This window comes from Vigna unguiculata, chromosome 7 (genome assembly GCF_037176805.1).
Source record: "Vigna unguiculata cultivar grain cowpea cultivar isolate G323 ecotype 2 chromosome 7, ASM3717680v1, whole genome shotgun sequence".
NCBI lineage: Eukaryota > Viridiplantae > Streptophyta > Magnoliopsida > Fabales > Fabaceae > Vigna > Vigna unguiculata.
Window position 1 is genome coordinate 33099261 of NC_140798.1, and position 21962 is coordinate 33121222.

Below are 21962 nucleotides of genomic sequence, written 5' to 3' on the forward strand. Positions count from 1 at the left end.
AAAAGACATGTAAATATGTTAACGAATATTCGTGGACCCTTTCCAAGCCAAGCTTCAAGACAAAGCCACCTCTATCCACAAAACTCATGCGCCATCCTTAAAGCCAGACACAACTGGTTCCCATATTGGACCCTCTCAACTTTCCGTATTTACGTTCACCTCCCTCCGAAACATGTTCAAGGACACCTCATTTTTCAGAAAACAGATACAAAATGTGTTCAAAGAATTACCCAGAAACAGCTTAGAGCGTGAAAGCAAACACTAATGAACAAACCTTGAAAAGGCTTTATATATATATACACAGTACACTTAGCAAAAGCACGCCCATACCTGCGTTTTTACATATTTACATCTAACCGACCATAACCATAAACACTGGACAAACTAAGACTCAGCTGTTAAACCACACAAAGCTACCACCATTTCAACCGCTTAACTCATGAACTCATACATATATATATATATATATATATACACACACATATATATGCACAAAAAGGTAAACAAAAATGGATACAGCATGACCAAAAAAGGCAGAGGAAAGCAAACTATATTTTCATTCTTTTAGTGATCATGGAGAGTCATTTCTCACACATCGAAAGGAGAAGAAGAGCTTGGTCTGTTCTGGCGAGTCTTCTCGAACGCATCCGATGTCGACCTTCTTCGAAACCGTAAGGACTCTCTAGCTCCTATATCAGTACCACACATGCCCGCATAATAAGTATATACATTTTCTATTCTTCATTGCATCACAAAATTTCACTATCGATAACAACTGCATGATCCAATTTCACTATCCAAAACAACTATATCATGCTATATTCTTCATTCAACTGCTTCATATTACCACCATCATTACATTAATTAGCGGATATTTTATACGGACAATAACACAAACGTAGCGTTGAGACTTAAACTATGCAGATGCTTTCACTGTCATAAGAATCACTCCATCACTTGTACAGATATTATTACTATGCTGTGTGTGCTTTTTTGTCATAAAAAGCATCTTCCAAAATAAACTTTTCAAACAGTAATAGATAAATATCCACCCGCTTCTGTTTTTAAATAACACGTGAAATTTCCTAAAACCCTTTATGCTTTAATTCTTATATATATATATATATATATATATATATATATATATATATATATATAAAGAAGCCTTTCATACATGGAATAGATGTAACAAGCTGAATTCAAGGTTACCCCAGGTGACACCTTCAAAACCTAAATGCTACAGTTAGTTTTCATTTCCTACCAAAATATAACAAACTTTCTTAATTTCTTAATTTTAATAAAGTAATTGTATAATTTTTTATTTTACCTTTTCTCCCTCCGTTCACCAATAAATACACGTGTAAATTATTTAAAGATTGAAATACACATTAATTATATATAATTGATAAAAAAAATAAAGTAATCCTAAATATGTAAATAAAAACAATTCATTAAGAAATAATGAATAACAACCAAGTAATTTTATTTTCAATTATTTTCCTATTCGTTATATTTTAACCTGTAGCACTTATTATATCTTATTATTTTATTTGTAATACTACGTGTCTAGATATGGATAAGCACATTGTTGAAGATATGTGGAAAGGAAACATGACCGCCATCATGACTAACCCTAGTTAACGCTATCATAGGAAAGAGAAAGTCTATCCGAATAGACAGGATTACCCTTGTAAAAAATTCCAGAGTAACCGCCTCAGTCACACTCTCACACTGTCACTCCAGTTTCCCAGGAGACAGGACAACCCCAGTTCCGAAACCAAATCCAAGGTCTAATTCGTCATTTCACTGACAATAAAAGAAGGTAAAGTACAACCTTACCTGAAAACGGAGACACCGGAGGAGTACAACCGGCGGGTGAAGCCGGCGCCGATCCACTCTGACTCTGATATCCGGGTGGCTTCACGATCATGATACTACGTGTAACTCTCATCGCGTCTTCCGGCGAATCCTCACCGTATGACTTCACGCTTCCGCCGTCTGATTCTGATCCACCATAACCAAAATCACACAACGACACAACAACGTTTTCTCGTTAGCATAAGCATATTTTTTATCTTTAATCATTTTAAGATTTAATACATGCAGTAGTGCGTGAGTGCGTAAGAATCTTTTGGAAAAGTCATTTCTCGCCAAGATTCTCGTTGTTTATTTAATAACTAAAATTAATTCGGGAAGCTGAACGGGGTTGGACGGGCATGCATGCGTACCCTTGCCAGAGTTCGATCGGAAAGCGAAGGTGTGGTGCTTTCGAAGCTTGCCGAGGCCGTTCTCCGGCGGAGGGCCGGCGACAGTGTCATCCCACAAGTGATCGAGCAGCCCCATGAGAGCTGATCAGAAGGATCCAGTGAGCAGGTTCCGGGAATAAGCAGCGTGAGAGGAATATTTAACGACGGCGAAGCGTTAAAGGCCCAACAAGTCATGGGCCTAGAAGAAATCTGCACCGTCGATTTCATCAGGCACCACGTGGGTCCACATTGCGTGGCTTTTGGATCTAGATTCTGCTAGAGATAAGGTTTTCCCGTACTAGTGGGTCCCACAATTTGTGGTATTACGGATGAGTGGGTGACACGTGATTTTGGATGTGTGTATGAAGGAGGAAACTTTGCGTGACATGTCATTTTCCCGAAGGAGTATGTTCCAAAACGCCCATGACTGTTGTCCAAATCTCAAAGGTAAGAACTTTATATTGATAGTTTTATTTGAACTTTCTAAAAAAAAATAATTAAGAGAACCTTTTTGCAATTACTAATAGAATCTTTGTTAACTTGCTAAAACTCACAATAAAAAAAAAAAAAACTACATACTGACCATTTTATTGTGTTGTGTGGAATATATATAACATGATTAGTGTCGAATAGAGACAACTAAATCCATTTCTTTGTTATTTGTTTGTGGCTTTGTCTTTTTTGTTAGTTTGTTTTCTTCCTTCTGCTAATCTCTTCTCTTTGTGTGTCCTATTTCTCCATTATTGGGGTTTGAAAATTGACATCGGAGATGAGAGAGAGAGAGACATTTAGCCACTTGCAAAAGAGGGTAAAGGCAATTTGCTAACTGTGTTTACTTTTCAACATGAACTTATAAAAGATAACTGGAATGTCCAAAAGGGTTCTTATATCTTAATCCTTTGATGAATAACAGAAAGATATAAGCTTCCATGAATCGTGATCAAAGGGATAAGCAAGGATAAAAAGGAGAACAGGAAAAGAGAAAAGCACAGATAGTATGATTTGATGCATAGGATAGATATGTGATATTGGTCTAATAACATTAGAAATAGAGAAATTGAGTTAAGGAAGCAGGTAGAGTTGGTGAAAGAAGGGTATTGAAGTAAATGAAGAAAGGAATATTGGAATGGAGTAGAGTAGGCATGACATAAAGAGGGTAGGGTTATGAGCATTGGGAGTGTGTGTTATAGTTGAAGAGTGAAGTTATAGAAAGGTAGAAACTGCTCCAGGTGTTTCCTGTCACCACCCCAATTTTTTCTTCCTCCCATAATCCAAAATCTACACTCCAAGACGCAACCTCTAAGGACAATTCGTTACACTTTCTGCACCACTCCTTACCAAATTTCCCTCTATTCTAAATCATACTTTGAAGTTTTACTACACACAGATATAACATTCTTTACACTTTCATGTTTACAATTTTTTCATTTTTTTATTTTAGCAGTAGCTGTCATGGACCACTAATGCTCTTGCCACTACTAATTACTTTCACATAACTAATGAGTGTACCAATTTTTTGGTCAATTCAATAATTATGTTTCTTAGGTCAGTTAAAATGAACAACTTTATATAGTTTAACAAAATTATCTTTTTGAGACAAAATAAATGTTACCCCGTCAGAAGATAACTTTACAAGATAAAACATAAGCATTGATTTTTGTACAATCTATCTATTGCATCAAATAAGTATGGGTGTTGTACAGTTGTGTAGTTGACAAAAAAACAATAAACATTAATGCCTCTCAAACTTTAACTTCAAAATTTGTACTATGTAGAATATGGATCAAATTTTATTTTCTTTCCTAAAATTAAATAATGGTATCTATTCTCTCAAACATGAAATTTATATTTTAAAATCATCAATTTTTAAAATATTTTGTAGCTTTGAAATTTATAAATTACTCATTTAAGTCTTTTAATTTGAAAATAATTTATCCTTCAAGTTGATTTTTTTTTTTCTCAACTTTTCACTTCTTCTAATAATGACATGGGATACATCACAATAAATCATGCAATCTTTTTTTATTTTCTATCTTCCTCACTTTAATTACATTGACATAAGTAGAACTCTTACAGTTTTTTTGGAAGGTATAAATATAAAATTTGTGGAATGTATTAAACACTATATATTTAATATAAGAAGAAGTTGACATGAAGTTGTGGGACAATTTCTCTATCATTTTCATATTTTATAAAACAGTCTAAAAAAATAAAAATTTCACATCTAATTGAGAATTAGAGATGTTAACTCAAAATGATAAACCATGATTCATTATATCCCTTACTATTTCATTTTAATTTTCTTACTTAGTAAATGAATCCAGAATCATCACAAAATGGAAACCAAGAAAATATTGTTTAAATTTATGGGACTAAATATATCTTTTAGATTTAACTGACTAAAAATATTTATAATTTTTGGGATTAATTTTTTTTTCTGTTTGAGAGATTGAAAAGTTATTGTAAACAAGAAGAATTTAAATATTAATTTTAAATTCAAAGAAGTAAAATAAACTATAACCTTAATTCAAGGTATTGAAAATCATTTTAGTTAAAATTTAAGAGTTGGTCATCACTGTATTAATTAATTATATATATATATATATATATATATATATATATATATATATATATATATTATTTAATATTAACTAAATGTACTAGTAGAAACAAATGCACTCTACGTTTGTATCCACTTTTATCTTATAATAATAAAAAGTTAATTCTTTTTATTATAATTATTAAAGAAAAAATATTATTAAATTTAAAATAATATATTCATAAAAAATAATAATTTTTTTATAATTTTATCATAAACAGTTATTTGAATAAATATAATTAATTGAGTTTAAAAAAACAATTAGAAAACATAAAAAAAAAAATATTGAGTTCAAGAAAATAATCCTTTATTTATAATTATAAAATAATTGTAATATAAAAAAACAATACAATTTAAAAGTATATATACTTTGGTAAAAATTATCTTAAAAAACTATATAATTATTAATTTTAACAAACAAAAGTTATATAATTATTTTTAATTGAAAATATTATTCAATTATTTATTTTATTAAGTATGGATAAACAATTTTTATCCACTATAAAAGAAAAAAATTCAATTGAAAATTAACATAAAAAAAGCTACCAAATTATGTCTTCTATGATAGTATAGATATTGTTGTTGTTAAAATTGAACTGCCTGTACATGTGACTAATAACACTGTTGATAGATTGAAAGAACTTTCTATAGAGGTAAGAGACTAGAATAATTTTTTTAATTTAAAAAACTAATTTAAAAATAGTATAATTATATTCAAAAATAATTTTATTATATAAAATATTCTTCTCAAATATATTTTTAAGATTGAAAAAAGATGAATAATTTATATATATATATATATATATATATATCAAAATAGTATTTTATTTCCAAATAATAAAAGTGCATCTGCAAAGTAAACTATATTAATAATCTCCAACAACCGTGTTCAGATCTCACTCTACAAACGGTCTATCCTCTTCCGATAGATATATCTCTCTTTCTCAAGTTATTTCATTTAAAAAAAAATCACACCATAACTTTCACTCATTTTCCCCTTTCATTTCTCAAAATTATATCCATGGTTTAGAAATAAAAAAGTTATATTTTTAATTTTCAACCAAATAAAAATTAAATGTGTGCTGTTTCATTTGATTTTGCTGATAAAGAATGACACAGTGTGGGACATCATTATCAGAGAACCCATACTCGTCTGAAAGTAACTTCTTACAGTATCAAGTTTACAAAACAGTTTAAGAAATTGATACGTTGATGATTATGAACTCTGAAGCTGAGATTGAACTTTTTGCACTATTTTTGTTGATTTTGATCTAAGTTATCTGTGTCGTTAAGTGTCAATCAACATCAATCTGAGTAGAAAAAAGAGAAGTTGAGGTGAGTAAATGTAATTATTATGGGTGAAAAAATTTGCTTGAAGCATGCGCACAAGGTATGTCTGCAGGTGGGGGCCTAATTCTCTGTTTTGGCGGCACAAACTGTCAACATAACTGACCTATAGATATGAAATTTATATGTACATACTTACACTTACTTATTGAATCACACACGGAAAGAAAAGAATAAGATTTACTGAGGCATGCATGTCAAATTGAGGGTCAAATCCAAAAAATAGCATTGCACATATTTTCCATAGATAACAGATGATGCACCACACCCTCCGAAAACAGAGTGATTTATGATATTGGCGTAAGTGTATATGAGGAACTTAGAAATCTTGGTAGAAGAGCCGAAATCTGAGGGTTTTGGAAATGAGGGGTTGATTACTTGTGTGGGTGATCATAGATATCATGTCATATACTCTACTATTAAAGAATGTCCACTTGAAGACTCAATGTCTTTAACTCACACAGCAACTCTCTGTTTGTCTCTCTCTTTACAACCACTATATAAATGCATTCTTCCTCCTTCTTCACCACTGTCATCATGCTCCGCTGCATTCTCCATTGGTGGCTAGGTCTTGTTGGAGAAGCAGGGCACGTGCAACGTCTCTCTCCCTCCGTCTGATCTTGCACGTGCTCCCCTTCTCCAACACGATTTTCCTACCTCGTTCTACACTTCTTAGGTTGTTGTTGTCCCACTGAGGTTGTCTTCCTGAGTATAGTTGCATGCATGAGATTCACTTTTTTTTTTGTTCTTTCCTTTTTGTTGAGCATGTTACTGTCATAATACAAATGTATTTTTAAAGGGTTAACTTCTAATTCTCTTATTTAACAGGATTTGAAGATTGTAAACCTTATCACATGTTTAAGAAGCATGGTTTTCCAGAAACAGAGTTTTGCATGTGATTGTGCTTTGTGTTCTGCAGGTTCGGGTGGAATGTACTTGTCAACTATACAGAAGAAGAAGAATGAAGAAGAGTTGCAATTCATACAAACTTCCATTTCTTTGGTTCTACTCACATATCTGCTTCATGGTTATAAGATAGATTCAATTTTACTGTAACCTCTGGTCAAATTTCAAGTGGCTGTTGTTTTCTGGTGGTCACTGATCATTGTAACTATCTCTTGAAACTTAACAGAACTTTATGTATTTTTTCTTTTCGTTGTCCATTGTGCAGAATTCTTAAATTGCTTCAGCACTTCTAGCTGATCAAAATCAATATGAATATACTTTTTGACTTTCATTATTCTTTTATAATGTATTATTTTGGAGTTTCTATGAGCACTGGCATAAGCTAATACATGTAAACAACGTTCAAAACAAATTCCTTACCCCATCAGCAAATGTTTTCTTGCAAACGCATGTAAACTACTCTGTACCATTTTTGTGTTTAAAACTATTTTAGAGGAATTTTTCCAAGATTCCCTTCTGTTATCAGTGTGAGCACTAAGCAAAAAAACATAATGAACATCTGGTGGAAACTTCATTTGTTGGGAATGGATGTGAATGGTGTGTCCAGTGACGATGTTAATATTATTATTTGTATATGCTAAATTTGTTGTTAAGAGAAATAATTTGAATAATGTTAGGCTAAGTTCACATTTATGAGTATCTGAATAGTATTAGTATTATTATATAGAGTAGAGAATTTGAAGGTGGTTGACCAAGAAAGAATGTGATGTAGAATATGATGTAATGAAGTGATAGTGGTTAGAGATAGTCTCAAAGAAAAGACTGAAACTTCAGCTTAAGAGGTGGGGGACTTTACTCTTCTTGGTCAGTTGTGCATGCAAGTGAAACAGAGTGCATTACCTCATTCATTTATGTAAGGTTGGAAATGTGGAAAAAATAAGAAACAGAAGAATGCAGAAGAACCTTAAAACGCAAGCAAATGGAATAATGAATATAGGGTCATTTCAACACGCAATGCACAAATATCAGAGTCATCGGAACTAACTCTGCTCTATGATTATGTCACATGGCTGGAGAACCAACCAATGGCATCACACAAGACAAAATTAATTTGCAGGAAAATTACGTAACTTACAATATCAACACTGAACTGTTTATTACCGATGCTCCAAGAAAAATTGAACCACAAAATTTGACCTTTGACTGTTTTAAACAAAGATTTCTAGCTTTTTCCTTTTTTTTAAGCCAATTTTATATTTCGATTCAAGTTTATAAGTCTATGTTTCAAAAAACTTTATTTTTGTAATTTAATTTACCGAAAGTTTTTTTTCCTCCTTTACTTTCATTTTAAATTTAATTATTGTAAGAGATAAACAAGGTGAAAACTAGGTTTCCCTGCGGTTCCATTGGAAAAAAATTTAATAACAGATATTTTAGTATATTTTAAGTAAACACGTTATAGCTGAAAATAATAGTAAAAAGTAAAATTAGAAGATACTAAAATTATATTTACAATCATATTTATTTTATCGGACCAATAAGGAGAGGTCTAGAGCATAACTAACCATTCACAGTTTCCTTAGATAGATTGAGAATGGAAATGAGGGTTTCATTGATATAATAAATTTTAAAAAATTATTAAATAATATATTTTTAAAATGGATAATTTAATTTAATTAAAATTTTACTGTTGTTATAACTATTGTTTATTTTATATTATTTTTATGTTTATAACAATTTTATTGTTATTATTTTATAAATTTAATTTATTAATATCTTATTATTATTTTAATTATTATTATCTTTATTATATTATAAAAGTTGTTATATTTATTCTGATGATGTATAAATGAAAATATAAATATGAATAATTTTCTAACAATATTTAATGTTAATATATGTTATATAATAATTTATTATAACATAAATTAATTATATAAAAATATAATATATAAATTAGTATGTTAGCAATATTTTAATTATATAAATGATTATGAGTTTCGTTTTTAATTATAAGAATTAAGATAATCATAAAAAACTGGTCCATTTTTTTTATCCTTCAATCGGTCCTTGAAAATAAGAGGAAATAAAAATGAAATTTAATAAAATTTGTACATTGTCATTCAAGACATGCTAGTATTATTGCATATAAAGGACAAGAGGTTGAAAATTAATTTGTAATAAATATTTTTTCACTTCAAGTGGTGGATATGGCAATCTGATTGTACCAATTTATTTTCCTTTTGTAGGTGGTGGCTGGTTTAGAATTATACCTCATTGTGGGCAAGATGAGGTTTGTTCTGCTCCAATAAGTGGAATTGGTCTGACAATATTAAATTTGCAAATTGCAATGAAGAAATTTGAAACAAAAGAATCATTTTACTATTAATTTGAGAAACAATAATACAAGCATCACCCTGTACCCCACATAATAAAGTTATAACATAATTGTTTATTATTTACTGCGAAGTGCATAATATAAATAATTTTCAAAAAGAAAGGATGAGCCAGAAAATTAATGTAAACTGGTGTGTGCCACAATCTTATTTTGTGAATTCTTTAAGAAAAATGATAATTGCTCTATTTTTTTCTTTTTAATTTTAATCCTTAGATAATTGTTCATATACAACATCCACGTCCATGCTGGCTTTATATAGTTGTGGTGCATATATCCAATGGCTTTATATAGTTGTGGTGCCTATATCCAATGGCAAAGTTAAGTAGAAAACCCACTCATTTTAGCTTTCAAAGTGAATAAAATGATGTTATGTCCTACCTCCAAAATACATTTCATCTTATGTGGATGTATATGTCCATCAATTCAGCCACCTCAAAATGTTCAACAACATCTACAATAAATTTAATTTTAACGTGTTTTACCAAAATCTCACTTATTTAAGCCAAAAAATCATGTAAAACAATTAAGATGAAAAAGGTATATTTTTACTAGGGAAGACAACGGATTAAGTTGGACATGTGTTTATTGTAACTTTCTATCTGTCTGTTTACCCATCAGATATCAATTTAAAAAATTCCTACGAATTTTTTAAAACTCACGGATATCTATAAATACTCGCGTATCCACAAATATTTAGAAAATATATTTATTTTATAAAATTTTTAAATAAAATTATAAAAAATATAATATAATATAAATTAAATATAAATTTTAATTTTAATTTTCTAATAAAATATAATTAATTTTAATTTTAATTAAATTTAGGTATAATTACTGATTTGGTACCTCAACTTTTTGGTTAAGTTTAATTTGGTATCCATATTTTTAGTTTGTTCAATTTAGTACCCAATTATCTAAAGAGATTCAATTTGGTCCTCTCCGTTAAGTTGGAGTTTAAATGATTTGATGTATATATTAGAAAAAAATTATTCTAACATGTATATATAAATTGTAATTAAGCTTATTTACTAATTTGGTCTCAAATTGGAGAAGACAAAATTGGATCATTTTAAAAAATTGAGTATTAAATTGAACCAAAAATTTAAATTGGGATACTAAATTGAAAACAACTATTACCATTACCACATGTCATGATGATTGTAAATTGTAAATTGGGACACATAGCAATTTTTAAACTTTTTGAAAAAGAAAGTAATTTTTTTTAAAAAAAATTAAAAAATTCCATAACTTGACATGTGTCGGTGTTACTCCAACTTAAATTGAATAAACTAAAAATTTGAATACCAAATTAAACTTAACGAAAAAGTTAAGACACCAAAACAGTAATTATATCTTAAATTTAAGTTAATAAAATATAAATTAAATTTTAATTTTAATTTTATACGAATAACAGATATTTATATATATATATATGCGGATCTTTGATGCCCATCGTAAAAGCAAATCTTATTTTAGTTTAATTACTTTTATATATCCCCACTTCATTTTTCTTCTATTTCTTTCAATCAAACAACTTTAGCGGCTCTCATTTTATTACATGATCTAAAATATAATTTAACAAATAAGATTTATCTTACATTTTTGTTTCACAATTATTAAAAATTTCAACTCCATCTCAGTTTTTTTTTTTTAAATAGCCGTTATTATTGTCTTTTATATTATGTGAACATGAACCCTTCGGATCCCATCCTTCATCAACGAGAATTCCACCACTTCATCCTCCTCTTCAGTTCACTTCAATTATATCCATAAACTCTACAAATGGTTCCAATAAACCTCACACTGCTGAGAGTGAGAGTAGAGATAACAAAGAAGACAGAGAGGCTGTAGATTGTGATGAAAAACGTAAAAAATATTATGGTTTCACAGCAGACAAACCATGAAGACTAACCCTTTTCCAAAAGAAGAACAAGGACAAGTCCACGCCTGTGAGCAACCGTAATAATAAAGATTGGGAGGTTTAGTCTTTTAAGGTTATTAGTAATGATTGTTCTATTTATTGTTTAGGCATATTCATACCGCGTTTAAATCATGTTAAATACTTTAGAATCATTGTATTAATTATAACTGTTCTTTTAATTGTTCAAATATTAAATAACCACCATCAACACAATTACATTATTCTGTTAGACAATTAAACGACGGAGTATGGAACACATATAAGTCAATTTAAAAATTGAATCATTCAATAATTGTAAAACATTTGAGAAGAAGCAAATCTTACCTAAAATATATTTAAAGTATAACATGTTCATACACATCTTAAAAATAAATAGATAAATGTTCACAATATACACCTAATCTACTAGAACCTTTTATTTAAGGGTTTAGTATTTTCCAATTAAATTTAGCGATAACAGAATGTAAGACGAAAAAAATCAAGAGTGAATTGCCAACAGCACTCATTGTAGTCACAAATCCAAAACTCTGACAAACTCCATGCCCCAGGCACAAGTGTTCACATACAAAGATTTGAAACATGTTGAAGCAAGATTTGAAAAGAAAAGTAAATGAGGAAGCATAGAAGAAATCTTCACTTCAGGCATTTCACATACATGAGAACACAGAAAAGTATGATAAAAAAGGAAATTTAGATATAGAACCCAAGTTTCGGCAGTGCAAAGATTAAACAAAATTAATTGTAAAACACAATACAAAACATACCAATGCTTGGTGAATATTATAAATTATATCTCATAATATGCTAACAACCAAGTAACTCTCTATCAACCTATAATAAACTTCAATTAGATACCATAACTTAAGCTCAAAATGATTACTTCTACGTCCGAATTTAAACAGATATAGGGCAGAACATTTATAAAGCTAAGCAAAATCATGGGTCATAATGGTTTTAATATAATATAACCTGAAAGGGCTACAGTATACAGTCAAATTATCAATTCAAGCAGTATATTCTTTATACAAATGCACTCCAGGCTATGAAATTTGTGATATCCTGTTCGAAGGAATGGATTTTCCTTTCTCCACATCAGAAGAATTTTAATGTAAACAAATCTTCAGATTGGTATGATTGACTTTCACAGTTGAAGATTTGTTTAGCAAGAAAGATGGAAGGAAAGCAACAAGAGCAATAATTAAACCTAGACCCCATATACTAGTTTTATATATCATTACTTTTAATCCAATCAAGAAGGTTTAGCTCAATTGGTTGAAGATTGTGAGGGAGTTATTGAAAACATCTGATATGGGAGTTTGTCTCCTTTGAACAAAAGGGATTTTTTTCATCCCTTTCCCCTATCTATTTCTATTCCGAACAAGTACAATGCCAAATTTAAGTCAATAAGCAAACCAAATTCTATATTGCTTTTCCAGAAGCAAGTAACCGATGCTCTGATGAAACATTTTTCAATTGCAAGACATAAGAACAAATAATAAGATACTAGGGATGGGCTTTGAGATGATCTCAATATCAGTTTAATAAAAATATAATATGTGAACTCTATTCCGAATCACAACTCTCAAATAAACAAAACTGTTAAATTGCAACTAATGTAAACAGAGCTCAAGCCAAAAGATAATCAACCATTCAGAAGAAGGGTAAAAAGGTTCTCAAATGAATAAACCGACATGACTAATCTTCTTCCTCTCCTTCATTCTCAGCGATATTGAAGTACCTCAATTCATAAACGCTTCTATCTTTGTTAGAAGCAATCACTCTGAGCCAGTCACGCACATTGTGCTTCTTCAAATACTTCTTAGTCAAGTACTTGAGGTACCTGGAATCAGTTGAAATGTTAAAAACACACAATATACATATATCCTCTCCAAAACACTGAGTCCTGAAGTGGAATATAGATTAGGGAAATCTCACAAGTAATGTACGCGTCCAATATTACAGTTGAGTCCAAACCCTAATTCGAGGATATATAAGAGAGTAAAAAGAAAAAAAAGTTACCGTTTAGAGAAGTTGCTGTCGGAAGTAACAATGATTTTGGTCTTCTCGCGTGCGACGGCGACTGTGTCACCGAGAGCACCGGCCTTGCCAGCAACCTTAATCCTCTCTTGAAGGAACTTCTCGAGAGACGCAATGTCCATGATCTTGTCCTCCACTGGCTTTGCACAGTCAATGGTGAATGTCACCCCCTTCTTCTTGCCCTTTGCAGCAGTTACACCTCCTCGACTCATTCTTTTCACTTTCTGTTGTGAAACTCTGAATTCAAAAACGCAAAACTAATTGCTCAAACAAAATCAATTCTTTCTGATACGAAATTGAATTGCACGGAGAAAGAAAGGGAGGGGATTACCTGAAGTTACACCGGAATACCACAACACAGTGTTGTGAAGAGGTGGGCGGCGTTGAGGTGTGATAGATAATTAGGGTTTGGATTGGACTTTAGTTTTATATATTAGATTAGGTAAAATCCGGGGATATGTCATATAGGCCTGAGCATGGTAATTTTCTTTAGTGTTAGATATTTTATTCACATAATTAAAATTTATAAATAATTTATATTTTAATTAAATATTGATGTAATTCTTATCTTAAATGGATCACACTAAATTTAAAGTATGATACAAATTTAATTTTAAATTCATGTAAATAAACAATTAAAAATTTAGAATATAAACTATCACAAATTTTAAAATAATTAGAAAACATGTTGTATTTACTATTTAAAAATATATAAAATCCCGTACTTCAAAGAAAGTATATAAATTAATGTTATATAGTACAAATAAATTCATATTAAATACTATACTTTAATCTTAATATTTGTTATTTTAAAAAATATTTTTATTTTTATTTTTATATATAATATTTTAAATATATATATATATATATATATATATAAAAATGTTTTTGTCCCTCAAGTTTCAGTAAATTTTGAAATTAATCCCACCTCGAAACATTATACCAATTTAGTCTTTCATCTTTAGAAATGTGTAGATTAGTCCTTCTTACCAAATTTTGTTAAGTTTATTTAACATTTGAAACACAATTTATGATAATATTTGAGTTAACATTGAAGCAAAAATGTGTCAAACGGTGTAAACAATTCAAATACTATCAAGAAATACGGTTGAAATGTCATATAAACTTAAAAAAATTTGGTTAAAAGGACTAAATTCACCAATTTTTAAAGATGAAGAACTAAATTTGTCAAAAGTTTTGAAGACGGACTAATTCCAAATTTCACTAAAAATTAAGGGAGCAAAAACATATTTAACCTTATATATATATATATATATATATATATATATATATATATATATATACACACACACACACGTCTATAATATTATTTTTTTCATACAAAATTACAACAAAAAAAATACAAATAAAGAAAGGAAAATATTTTTAGAATTGAAGAGACGATATTTTACAATCATGAAAGGTGTGAATTTGTTTTTCAAAAATGTTAGGTTTTTTCTTACACTTTAAAAATTATTTTTAAAATATCTTCGATCAATGGTGTATATAACAATAATACATAGTCTTGGACCTTTAGAATTGATAAGACATTAAAAGATGATGAAAGAAAAGCACAAGACACACTAAATTTTATACTGGTTTGATTTAAACGAATCTATCTTCAGTCTCTAGTGATCACAGCTAAAAATTTCATTAAAACATCAAGAGTTAAGAATAAAAACTCCTCCTATGAAATTTTTACACTCTAGATACACACAACCTTGAAAAACCCTTCAAAAAATTCAACCAAGATAATGCTACATACAATTATCTATACCTATCACAATCACAGTGACGAACTTACAAAAATATAATGAAAGAAAGATTTGAAACGAATCTATTTATAAACTATGTTGAACTTTACATCACAATCCTATGCCAAGCAAAGAAACCTTAGAACCAATTCAATCTTCTTTGAGTCTTGATGAAAACTTGAAAAATATTGAAGAAAAGTGATGAACTCTTCGAGGACTCTCTAGTTTATCTTTCTCTGATCTTTGATATAAAAAACGTTACCTGAAAACTGATCCAGAGGTTTAACTTGTATGCAAGATAGTTGTTTGAGAGAATTAATTGATTAGGTTATCTATCCGATGAATTCATTAGTCTTGCAGTATTAATGTTGTTCATCTTCCGGACTTAATCTAATTAATTAGATTAATATCCTAATAAATTACTATGTTTGCAGAGTCATAGTATTTTTAGACTTAATCTATTTGAAGAGATTAATAACCTAATTAATTAATATAATTACATATTCGTAATATATTCATATTTTTTATTTTCTGAGCGATCAAATTTCATAAAAGAAAATATTATCTTTTATTGTTTAATCTCAAATTTCCTTTTAAATGATCTGATTTGTAATATATTTCCATTTCCATACTATACAATTCATTTCGGATTACAAAATTCATATGACTAATATTATCGAAAAAACTTTGTGAATGAGTTAATTTGAAACTTTTCTCAACAAAATCATGAGAGTGAAGTCATAACTTTTAAAATTAAGTTGAAACACCTGCTAACTTACTAACTTATTTGAAAAATATGTAAGTATTTGTTGCCTCGAGGTAATTTAAAATCAATCATAGTTTATAGTTTTTTTCATGTATAAAAGAAAAATAAAATAGCTTGCTTTGTAGTAAAAGATACATACATAAAATAATATGGTAGTTAAACATTATAAATACGGTAAAATAATATTGTATTTTAGTTCTTACTTAAAATCTTTATACTTTTAATTAAAATTTATTCATTTTGTTATTAGTCGGGTGATGTAATTATGTCATCTCCTTCTACTTATTATATATTTAAAAATGTAAAGTCTTGCCATTTATTTGAAATAATATTATAATTAACATAAAATAAAAATTGTTTTCTTATTAAAATTTATAACAACTCATTATCTAACATGTTTTTTTTTTAATGGAAGCATTACGAAAAAAAAAAAGAACAAATAAGATGGTTAGACAAAATATCAGTACCTAAATAGTAAAATAGTAGAAAAGGTATAATTTTTAAAAATATTCATTACAAATAGAAACTCAATTAAAATAATTAAATTTATGAAAAATTGAAATCTTTATTAAATTATATAAATATAAATATTTATGCATAAATCATTCCGGGGTCAAATATTATGTTTAAGTATGATAGGAGGAGACAAAATATAAGTACATATACCCTTAAAATATAAAATATTCATGATAGAAGAGAAACACTTTCAATATAGTATAGTAATATATACTAATATTGTGTCCATTAACATATTAATTATATTTTCTTATAAAATACAAAGATCATACATATTAAAACAAATCATGTGAAAAATTGAATGTCAAAATAACATACTTTCTTATTATAATTGCATGATTCTCAAAATAAAATGTTAAATAATAACATAAATTTGTCAAATAAACAATTAATATATATATATATATATATATATATATATATATATATTTAATTACTTTTTTTTTCTTGTTTTTGTCCAAAATTTTTAGTTTTAATTTAATCTCAATTTTTAAAAAATTGAAATAATTTTGTCCTTCTCACTAAATTGATGTTTTATCAAAATTAATATTATAATTGTGTTAATTACTCAAATAAAGTAATTCATCTTTGTTAAGAACTTTAATTTTGAAAAATTCTAAATCCGGTTTTAGAAATTTAACTAAAAAGACTAAATTATATTAACTTATTAACTTTTAAAAATCAGGATCAAATTAAAATTTAAACAAACAAGAAAATCAATTTAACAAACAAAAACAGAAACCAAAATAAAATAATAATTAAACCAATATATATATATATATATATATATATATATATATATATATATATATATATATAATCATAAACTCAAATATTGAATACTATTATACTCATGTCTAATCCATTGGGATATTCCACATTAAAGGAAAAATTCAAACAATACGGGCAAATTTATCCCATGTCTCTTATCTAATCTTGAATAAGTAGTTGAACCAGTGTTAATAAGGTAATAATGATAAAATAAAATAAAAAATAATATCATAGCTTAATAATAATAATACTAAAAATAATTTTGCCGAATGTCGAAGTTTACAACACTAATATGTTCCATCTTTCTTTCTGCAGCCAAGTGCTCTAATCCTATAAATATAGGATTACTGTGAACTGACAAAAATTGCTAACAAATGTGTGAAGCAACTAGCACTATAAGCAATCCATTCTACAAGGAAGAAAATACATTCACTCTGCCGCAAGCATGTTTAACATTTTAATTTAAAGTAGTATGTTATTTTGAGAAAGAATGAAGTATAAGTCCAATTGCAAATTTTGCAATAATGATTAAGATATGAGTAGTACTAGTACTAGGAGTCTGAGGTTACTCTGGTTGCGTTAATATCTCCCCAAGTTCTTTAGAAAGTCTTTGTTCCTTTCTTAACATCATAATATTCTACCAGCGCAGCACCGACTAATGCTCCCAGTGTAAGTGCCTGTGCGTGCAACCTGAGATTAGACAGCACACAAACATTAGAAACAAGCATAAGCTAGAAATTATGCAAGATGTCGCAATGCAGGTTCAAACTTTAAATAAGAAAAAATTCAAACCGACTAAAATTGTACAGTAAAATTTGCAACAACACTAATAAGCAAGAACTGAACCCAATACATCAATCACATAGATAGAACTATCGCCTGTTCATCTTTTCAGGTCCCAGGTCCCTCAAATTGAACGATGACAACTCAAACAATAACAAGCAATAATCATATAACCATGTAAAATGAGTTAAATGGATTGCACAGTGCCACTGGATTTAAATAAAACTAAATTGTCGAGGATATTATTCCACATCTTCCTCTTAACAATTTCATGTAATATACTTCTCATCTCAGTCTCCCTTTACCCTTTTCACAGGAATAAAAACCTTCACAAAATGGATATTGATAAGTTTCTTTAAAAAGGAAGGACATTATTAAAAAATTTAAAGAGTGGGACGAGATTGAAACCGACCCAATAGGACCAAATTAAACTAATTAAAGACTCAAAACCGAAACCTGGTGTTAACATATCTTTGTAGGAAAATACTTAGTCACACGTCCAAGACATTTCTTGATATTTAAAATTGTTGACATTTTCATCAACTCCAGTAAAAGATAAATAACTTTTGTTGTAGACTTTCCTAGTATAAACCCCAATCAATTCTCTACGAGATGTCATTTTTCCAATAATTTCCTAGTGCAGCTCATATATTCATCAATAATTCACACAAATCTTAAAGCCAAGAAATTTTATTATACATCATCCTCTTCACGGCCTGAGACCTCTCGAACTCAAATTTTGCAATTGTAATTCTTACTCTTGGTTGAAGGCTTTTATGCTGAACTGTATGCCATCACATAATTGATGAGACAACGAACAAGGGAGAAAAAGATGAAAACAAACTTGATTTCACCTTAGAGACAGTAGAGTAATTGCAAATGGAAAAGCATATGTTTATACCACATGTACTACGAGAAAAGATGCAGATCCATTGGAAAAAGTAGTCAATAAACACTACATATTGCTCAAGACAAAAACTCCAATGTATCGTTGTTACATATTACAACACCTTGAAGGCCGATGCTGCACATCAATGATTTAATTCAATATTTTGTATTCCCATCTTTGTTTTCATCTATGTATCATGTATGTGTCAAGAATAAACTAGATAGGTACAGAAGAAGGATTTTTTATGTCAAATGGAGAGGTTTCAATCATGCTCTTATAGAAACCTAAGGCTGGAACAATGTAAATATCTTTTTTTATAAGGGTTGGAGCATCCAAGTGCTCCAATATATATAGTAAAATAGTAGTTAATGCTTCGTATAGTCATCCTAAAGACTGAAATAAAATGGCCTGTATGTCGATCTTAAAGCTGATTGACATGATTAACTTCTTGGAGAAATGAAATTGGCATCATATCAAAATGGAAAAAGAAAAAAGGCAGCGATATGAAAAAAATCGATAAACGCAAACTTCAAGCATACATTATCAGCCAAAATAGTGTTACATAAATACTAGTTTTGAAGCTAAATTTAATCACAAATGATAAAGGAGTTGAATTTGATTCAATTCCTAGGCTATATTAGGATAGATGAGAAGGAATTGAATGACACACCGTCCTTTGTAAAAAATACATTCAATTCCATTCTTAAGGCCCCAATTTACACACCAGTTGAAAATGGTGGAAACAGAATATAAGTGTCAACAAAAGGCCTCGATGAAACAAACCACAGTAGCAAAAAATCAAAGCAATCGTATCATTCAGTTGACACCAGACAAACTAATGGCTTACAGTATAAACACAGAACCACATCAAAATCACAAACACTTTTCCTCGGCATCAAACGGATTGCACAGTTTCCTTTGCATGACGCATCCAGTTAATCATATACAATCAACAAGTCAATAAAACACGAACATAATTGTAACCAACCTTGCGTGAATGATCTTCACACTGGGTTTCATGTTGGGTCGAGACCAGTTGTACGCAATTGACCCCGTGATACCGCTGAGCCACAGACACCCTGATCCGAACACAATCCGCCAAACCACAAAGATCGAAATCATTAAACCAAAATATCCATCGATGTCACAATAAACAGGAAAAAAAAATGGCATAGCGATGTGCAACAAAAGAATCTAACGGAACGAACAAATAGGGGAATTGAAAAATTTACCAACAGCTCGAAGCTTGTGCTCGACGACCCATTTCCTCAAGGATTCGACTTGACTCTTAGCTTCCGACATTGTCGCGTGAGAGAGAAAGAGGGATGAAAGGGTACGAAAGGTCAGGGGAATGAAATTTCAGAACGGAACGATAGGAATGAAAGGATACGCCCAAAGGTTCTACCTTATATAGGATACTCAAAATTTGGTGAGAGAAAAAAAAATTAAAAAAAAAAGAAAAAGAAATAAGAAGCGAATATAAACTAAAACTCGTAATTTTCAAACGTGAGACTGCGAATTCGAACGGCCAGAAAAGCGCGTTGAAAGTACTTTCTGACGCTCGTGTGTCTGTGGTGCAATCTAGTATTGTCTTCGCCCACTGTATTCGCGATACCAACCTTTCTGGTTCAAACTTCGAAGAACCGAACCACAAAACTAATGCCTAGTACATCACAAATTAAACTTTTATAAGCTCAAGTATAATGATAATGACATCATTTAGTGAAACATCAACAAAATTCTTTATTCAGTGTTATTAACATCATAAAAAAGTGATGACATTATCGATGATTAGAATAAAAACATTAATGAATATATAAGGATTTAAGTAAATTTTCTTTATTTGTTGAAACTAAAATAATAAAAAATGACACATTTTGAGAATTGAAGTTTAAACAAGATATTTACACGGAATAGAATAAAAAATAACACATGTTTTGAAAACTAAGAAGTAAAGAATAATGTAGTATTGAGATATTTACAAAATATATATAATTACTATATTAAAATCGATTGATTGTTATGAGATATTTTAACATTTTAACATATATATTATAACTTAGTAATCTTTTCAAAACATTTTAAATCGGTTACTTTTTATAAGATCAATTATGTTTTGTCTCTATTTCTAATTTTGATTATGTTATCTTCTCTTATTTAAGAAATACATTATGTAATTCTTCCGATTCAATAATGTTAATTATTTTTTTTACGGGATAAATAACAAATGTTATTTTTTTATGTGATAAATGACAAATTATGATAATTTCAACATATAATGTTACTAGAGAAAGAGAATGAACTCATTCTATTTTCATGAGTTTATGATAAAGGTATGTAGTTTATTATTTTCAATTAAATTGATAAAAATAAGTTTGTATGCAATAAATTTACATTTACAATTTTTAATTATTCTTATATTATTTTAAAAAAATGAAATTTGAATAATTTAACCTCATAAAATAAATTAGTTTACAGGATAATTTTTTTATTTATATACTATATAATGTGATCTCATTTTTAATTGATATTCATTTTTAGTTGATATGTTGCAAATCTTTACTTGATATTTTTTAAATCAAATTTAAAAAAAAATCAGTTTTATAAATACTTTTTATATTAAGATAAAATATATTTAGTTATTAATTAGGGTTTCAATGAAAATAAAAATATATTTAATTATTTAAGAAATCAAAATAAAAATATTACAAATAATAAACTCTTCATACAAAATGTCTCATATTTTCAAAAATCCTAACTTCATGAGCTTCAACAAAATATAATTATATTTAATAGTGACTAAATTGAATCTGAGAGCACTGTTGGTAAACAAGTTTGGTATACAGGTTAAAACGTATTAGCAATTTTTCAGATTTTCACAAAAGGGTTGGAATAAGTTATGGTTTGGTTCTTCTCAATTTCAAATATGTCACTTTATTTTTCTTTTAATATTTTTTACTAATGAATTCATTATAGTTTAGAAAATGTTTTGCTATAAAATTGTTTTAAATTCTAGAATGCTAAACTCC

The 21962-nt window shown here is 28.8% G+C and overlaps 3 protein-coding genes and 1 long non-coding RNA gene across 6 annotated transcripts; 1 reads left to right on the forward strand and 3 right to left on the reverse strand.

Moving 5' to 3' along the window:
- Positions 1 to 262: 262 nt before the first annotated feature.
- Positions 263 to 2468, reverse strand: LOC114191933 (Dormancy/auxin associated family protein). 2 transcript variants are annotated; one of them, XM_028081388.2, is made up of 3 exons: positions 2229 to 2468; positions 1840 to 2004; positions 263 to 689 (listed from the first exon to the last, which is right to left on the reverse strand). In XM_028081388.2, the coding sequence occupies exons 1-3, from the start codon at positions 2341 to 2343 to the stop codon at positions 589 to 591; spliced, it is 381 nt and encodes a 126-aa protein (XP_027937189.2). In that variant the 5' UTR covers positions 2344 to 2468; the 3' UTR covers positions 263 to 588. The 2 variants fall into 2 exon arrangements, with proteins under 2 accessions (XP_027937189.2, XP_027937188.2); XM_028081387.2 differs by having other exon boundaries at positions 1835 to 2004.
- Positions 2469 to 2553: 85 nt separating this feature from the next.
- On the forward strand, positions 2554 to 7429 carry LOC146884812 (uncharacterized). The gene is made up of 2 exons (XR_014996790.1): positions 2554 to 2693; positions 7112 to 7429. It is a non-coding gene; the product is annotated as an uncharacterized LOC146884812 (long non-coding RNA).
- Positions 7430 to 12939: 5510 nt separating this feature from the next.
- On the reverse strand, positions 12940 to 13936 carry LOC114190256 (large ribosomal subunit protein eL22z-like). 2 transcript variants are annotated; one of them, XM_028079067.2, is made up of 3 exons: positions 13786 to 13936; positions 13437 to 13691; positions 12940 to 13257 (listed from the first exon to the last, which is right to left on the reverse strand). In XM_028079067.2, exons 2-3 carry the CDS (start codon positions 13664 to 13666, stop codon positions 13113 to 13115), a joined length of 375 nt encoding a protein of 124 aa, XP_027934868.1. In that variant the 5' UTR covers positions 13667 to 13691; positions 13786 to 13936; the 3' UTR covers positions 12940 to 13112. The 2 variants fall into 2 exon arrangements, with proteins under 2 accessions (XP_027934868.1, XP_027934869.1); XM_028079068.2 differs by having other exon boundaries at positions 13437 to 13711; positions 13786 to 13864.
- A 3560-nt stretch (positions 13937 to 17496) lies between these two features.
- Positions 17497 to 20568, reverse strand: LOC114192799 (Hypoxia-responsive family protein). Its single transcript, XM_028082618.2, has 3 exons — positions 20166 to 20568; positions 19922 to 20012; positions 17497 to 17951 (listed from the first exon to the last, which is right to left on the reverse strand). The coding sequence occupies exons 1-3, from the start codon at positions 20233 to 20235 to the stop codon at positions 17861 to 17863; spliced, it is 252 nt and encodes an 83-aa protein (XP_027938419.1). The 5' UTR covers positions 20236 to 20568; the 3' UTR covers positions 17497 to 17860.
- Between the last annotated feature and the right edge of the window lie 1394 nt (positions 20569 to 21962).

Coding starts and splice junctions, on each gene's coding strand:
- LOC114192799 (XM_028082618.2), bottom strand. CDS start 20,235: ATGTCGGAAGCTAAGAGTCAAGTCGAATCCTTGAGGAAATGGGTCGTC. Junction 20,013..20,165: donor GCACAAGCTTCGAGCTGTTG/GTAAATTTTTCA, acceptor TGTTCGGATCAG/GGTGTCTGTGGCTCAGCGGT. Junction 17,952..19,921: donor GTGAAGATCATTCACGCAAG/GTTGGTTACAAT, acceptor GTCTAATCTCAG/GTTGCACGCACAGGCACTTA.
- LOC114190256 (XM_028079067.2), bottom strand. CDS start 13,666: ATGAGTCGAGGAGGTGTAACTGCTGCAAAGGGCAAGAAGAAGGGGGTG. Junction 13,258..13,436: donor GACAGCAACTTCTCTAAACG/GTAACTTTTTTT, acceptor AACTGATTCCAG/GTACCTCAAGTACTTGACTA.
- LOC114191933 (XM_028081387.2), bottom strand. CDS start 2,343: ATGGGGCTGCTCGATCACTTGTGGGATGACACTGTCGCCGGCCCTCCG. Junction 2,005..2,228: donor CCGATCGAACTCTGGCAAGG/GTACGCATGCAT, acceptor ATGGTGGATCAG/AATCAGACGGCGGAAGCGTG. Junction 690..1,834: donor TGTCTCCGTTTTCAGGTAAG/GTTGTACTTTAC, acceptor GTACTGATATAG/GAGCTAGAGAGTCCTTACGG.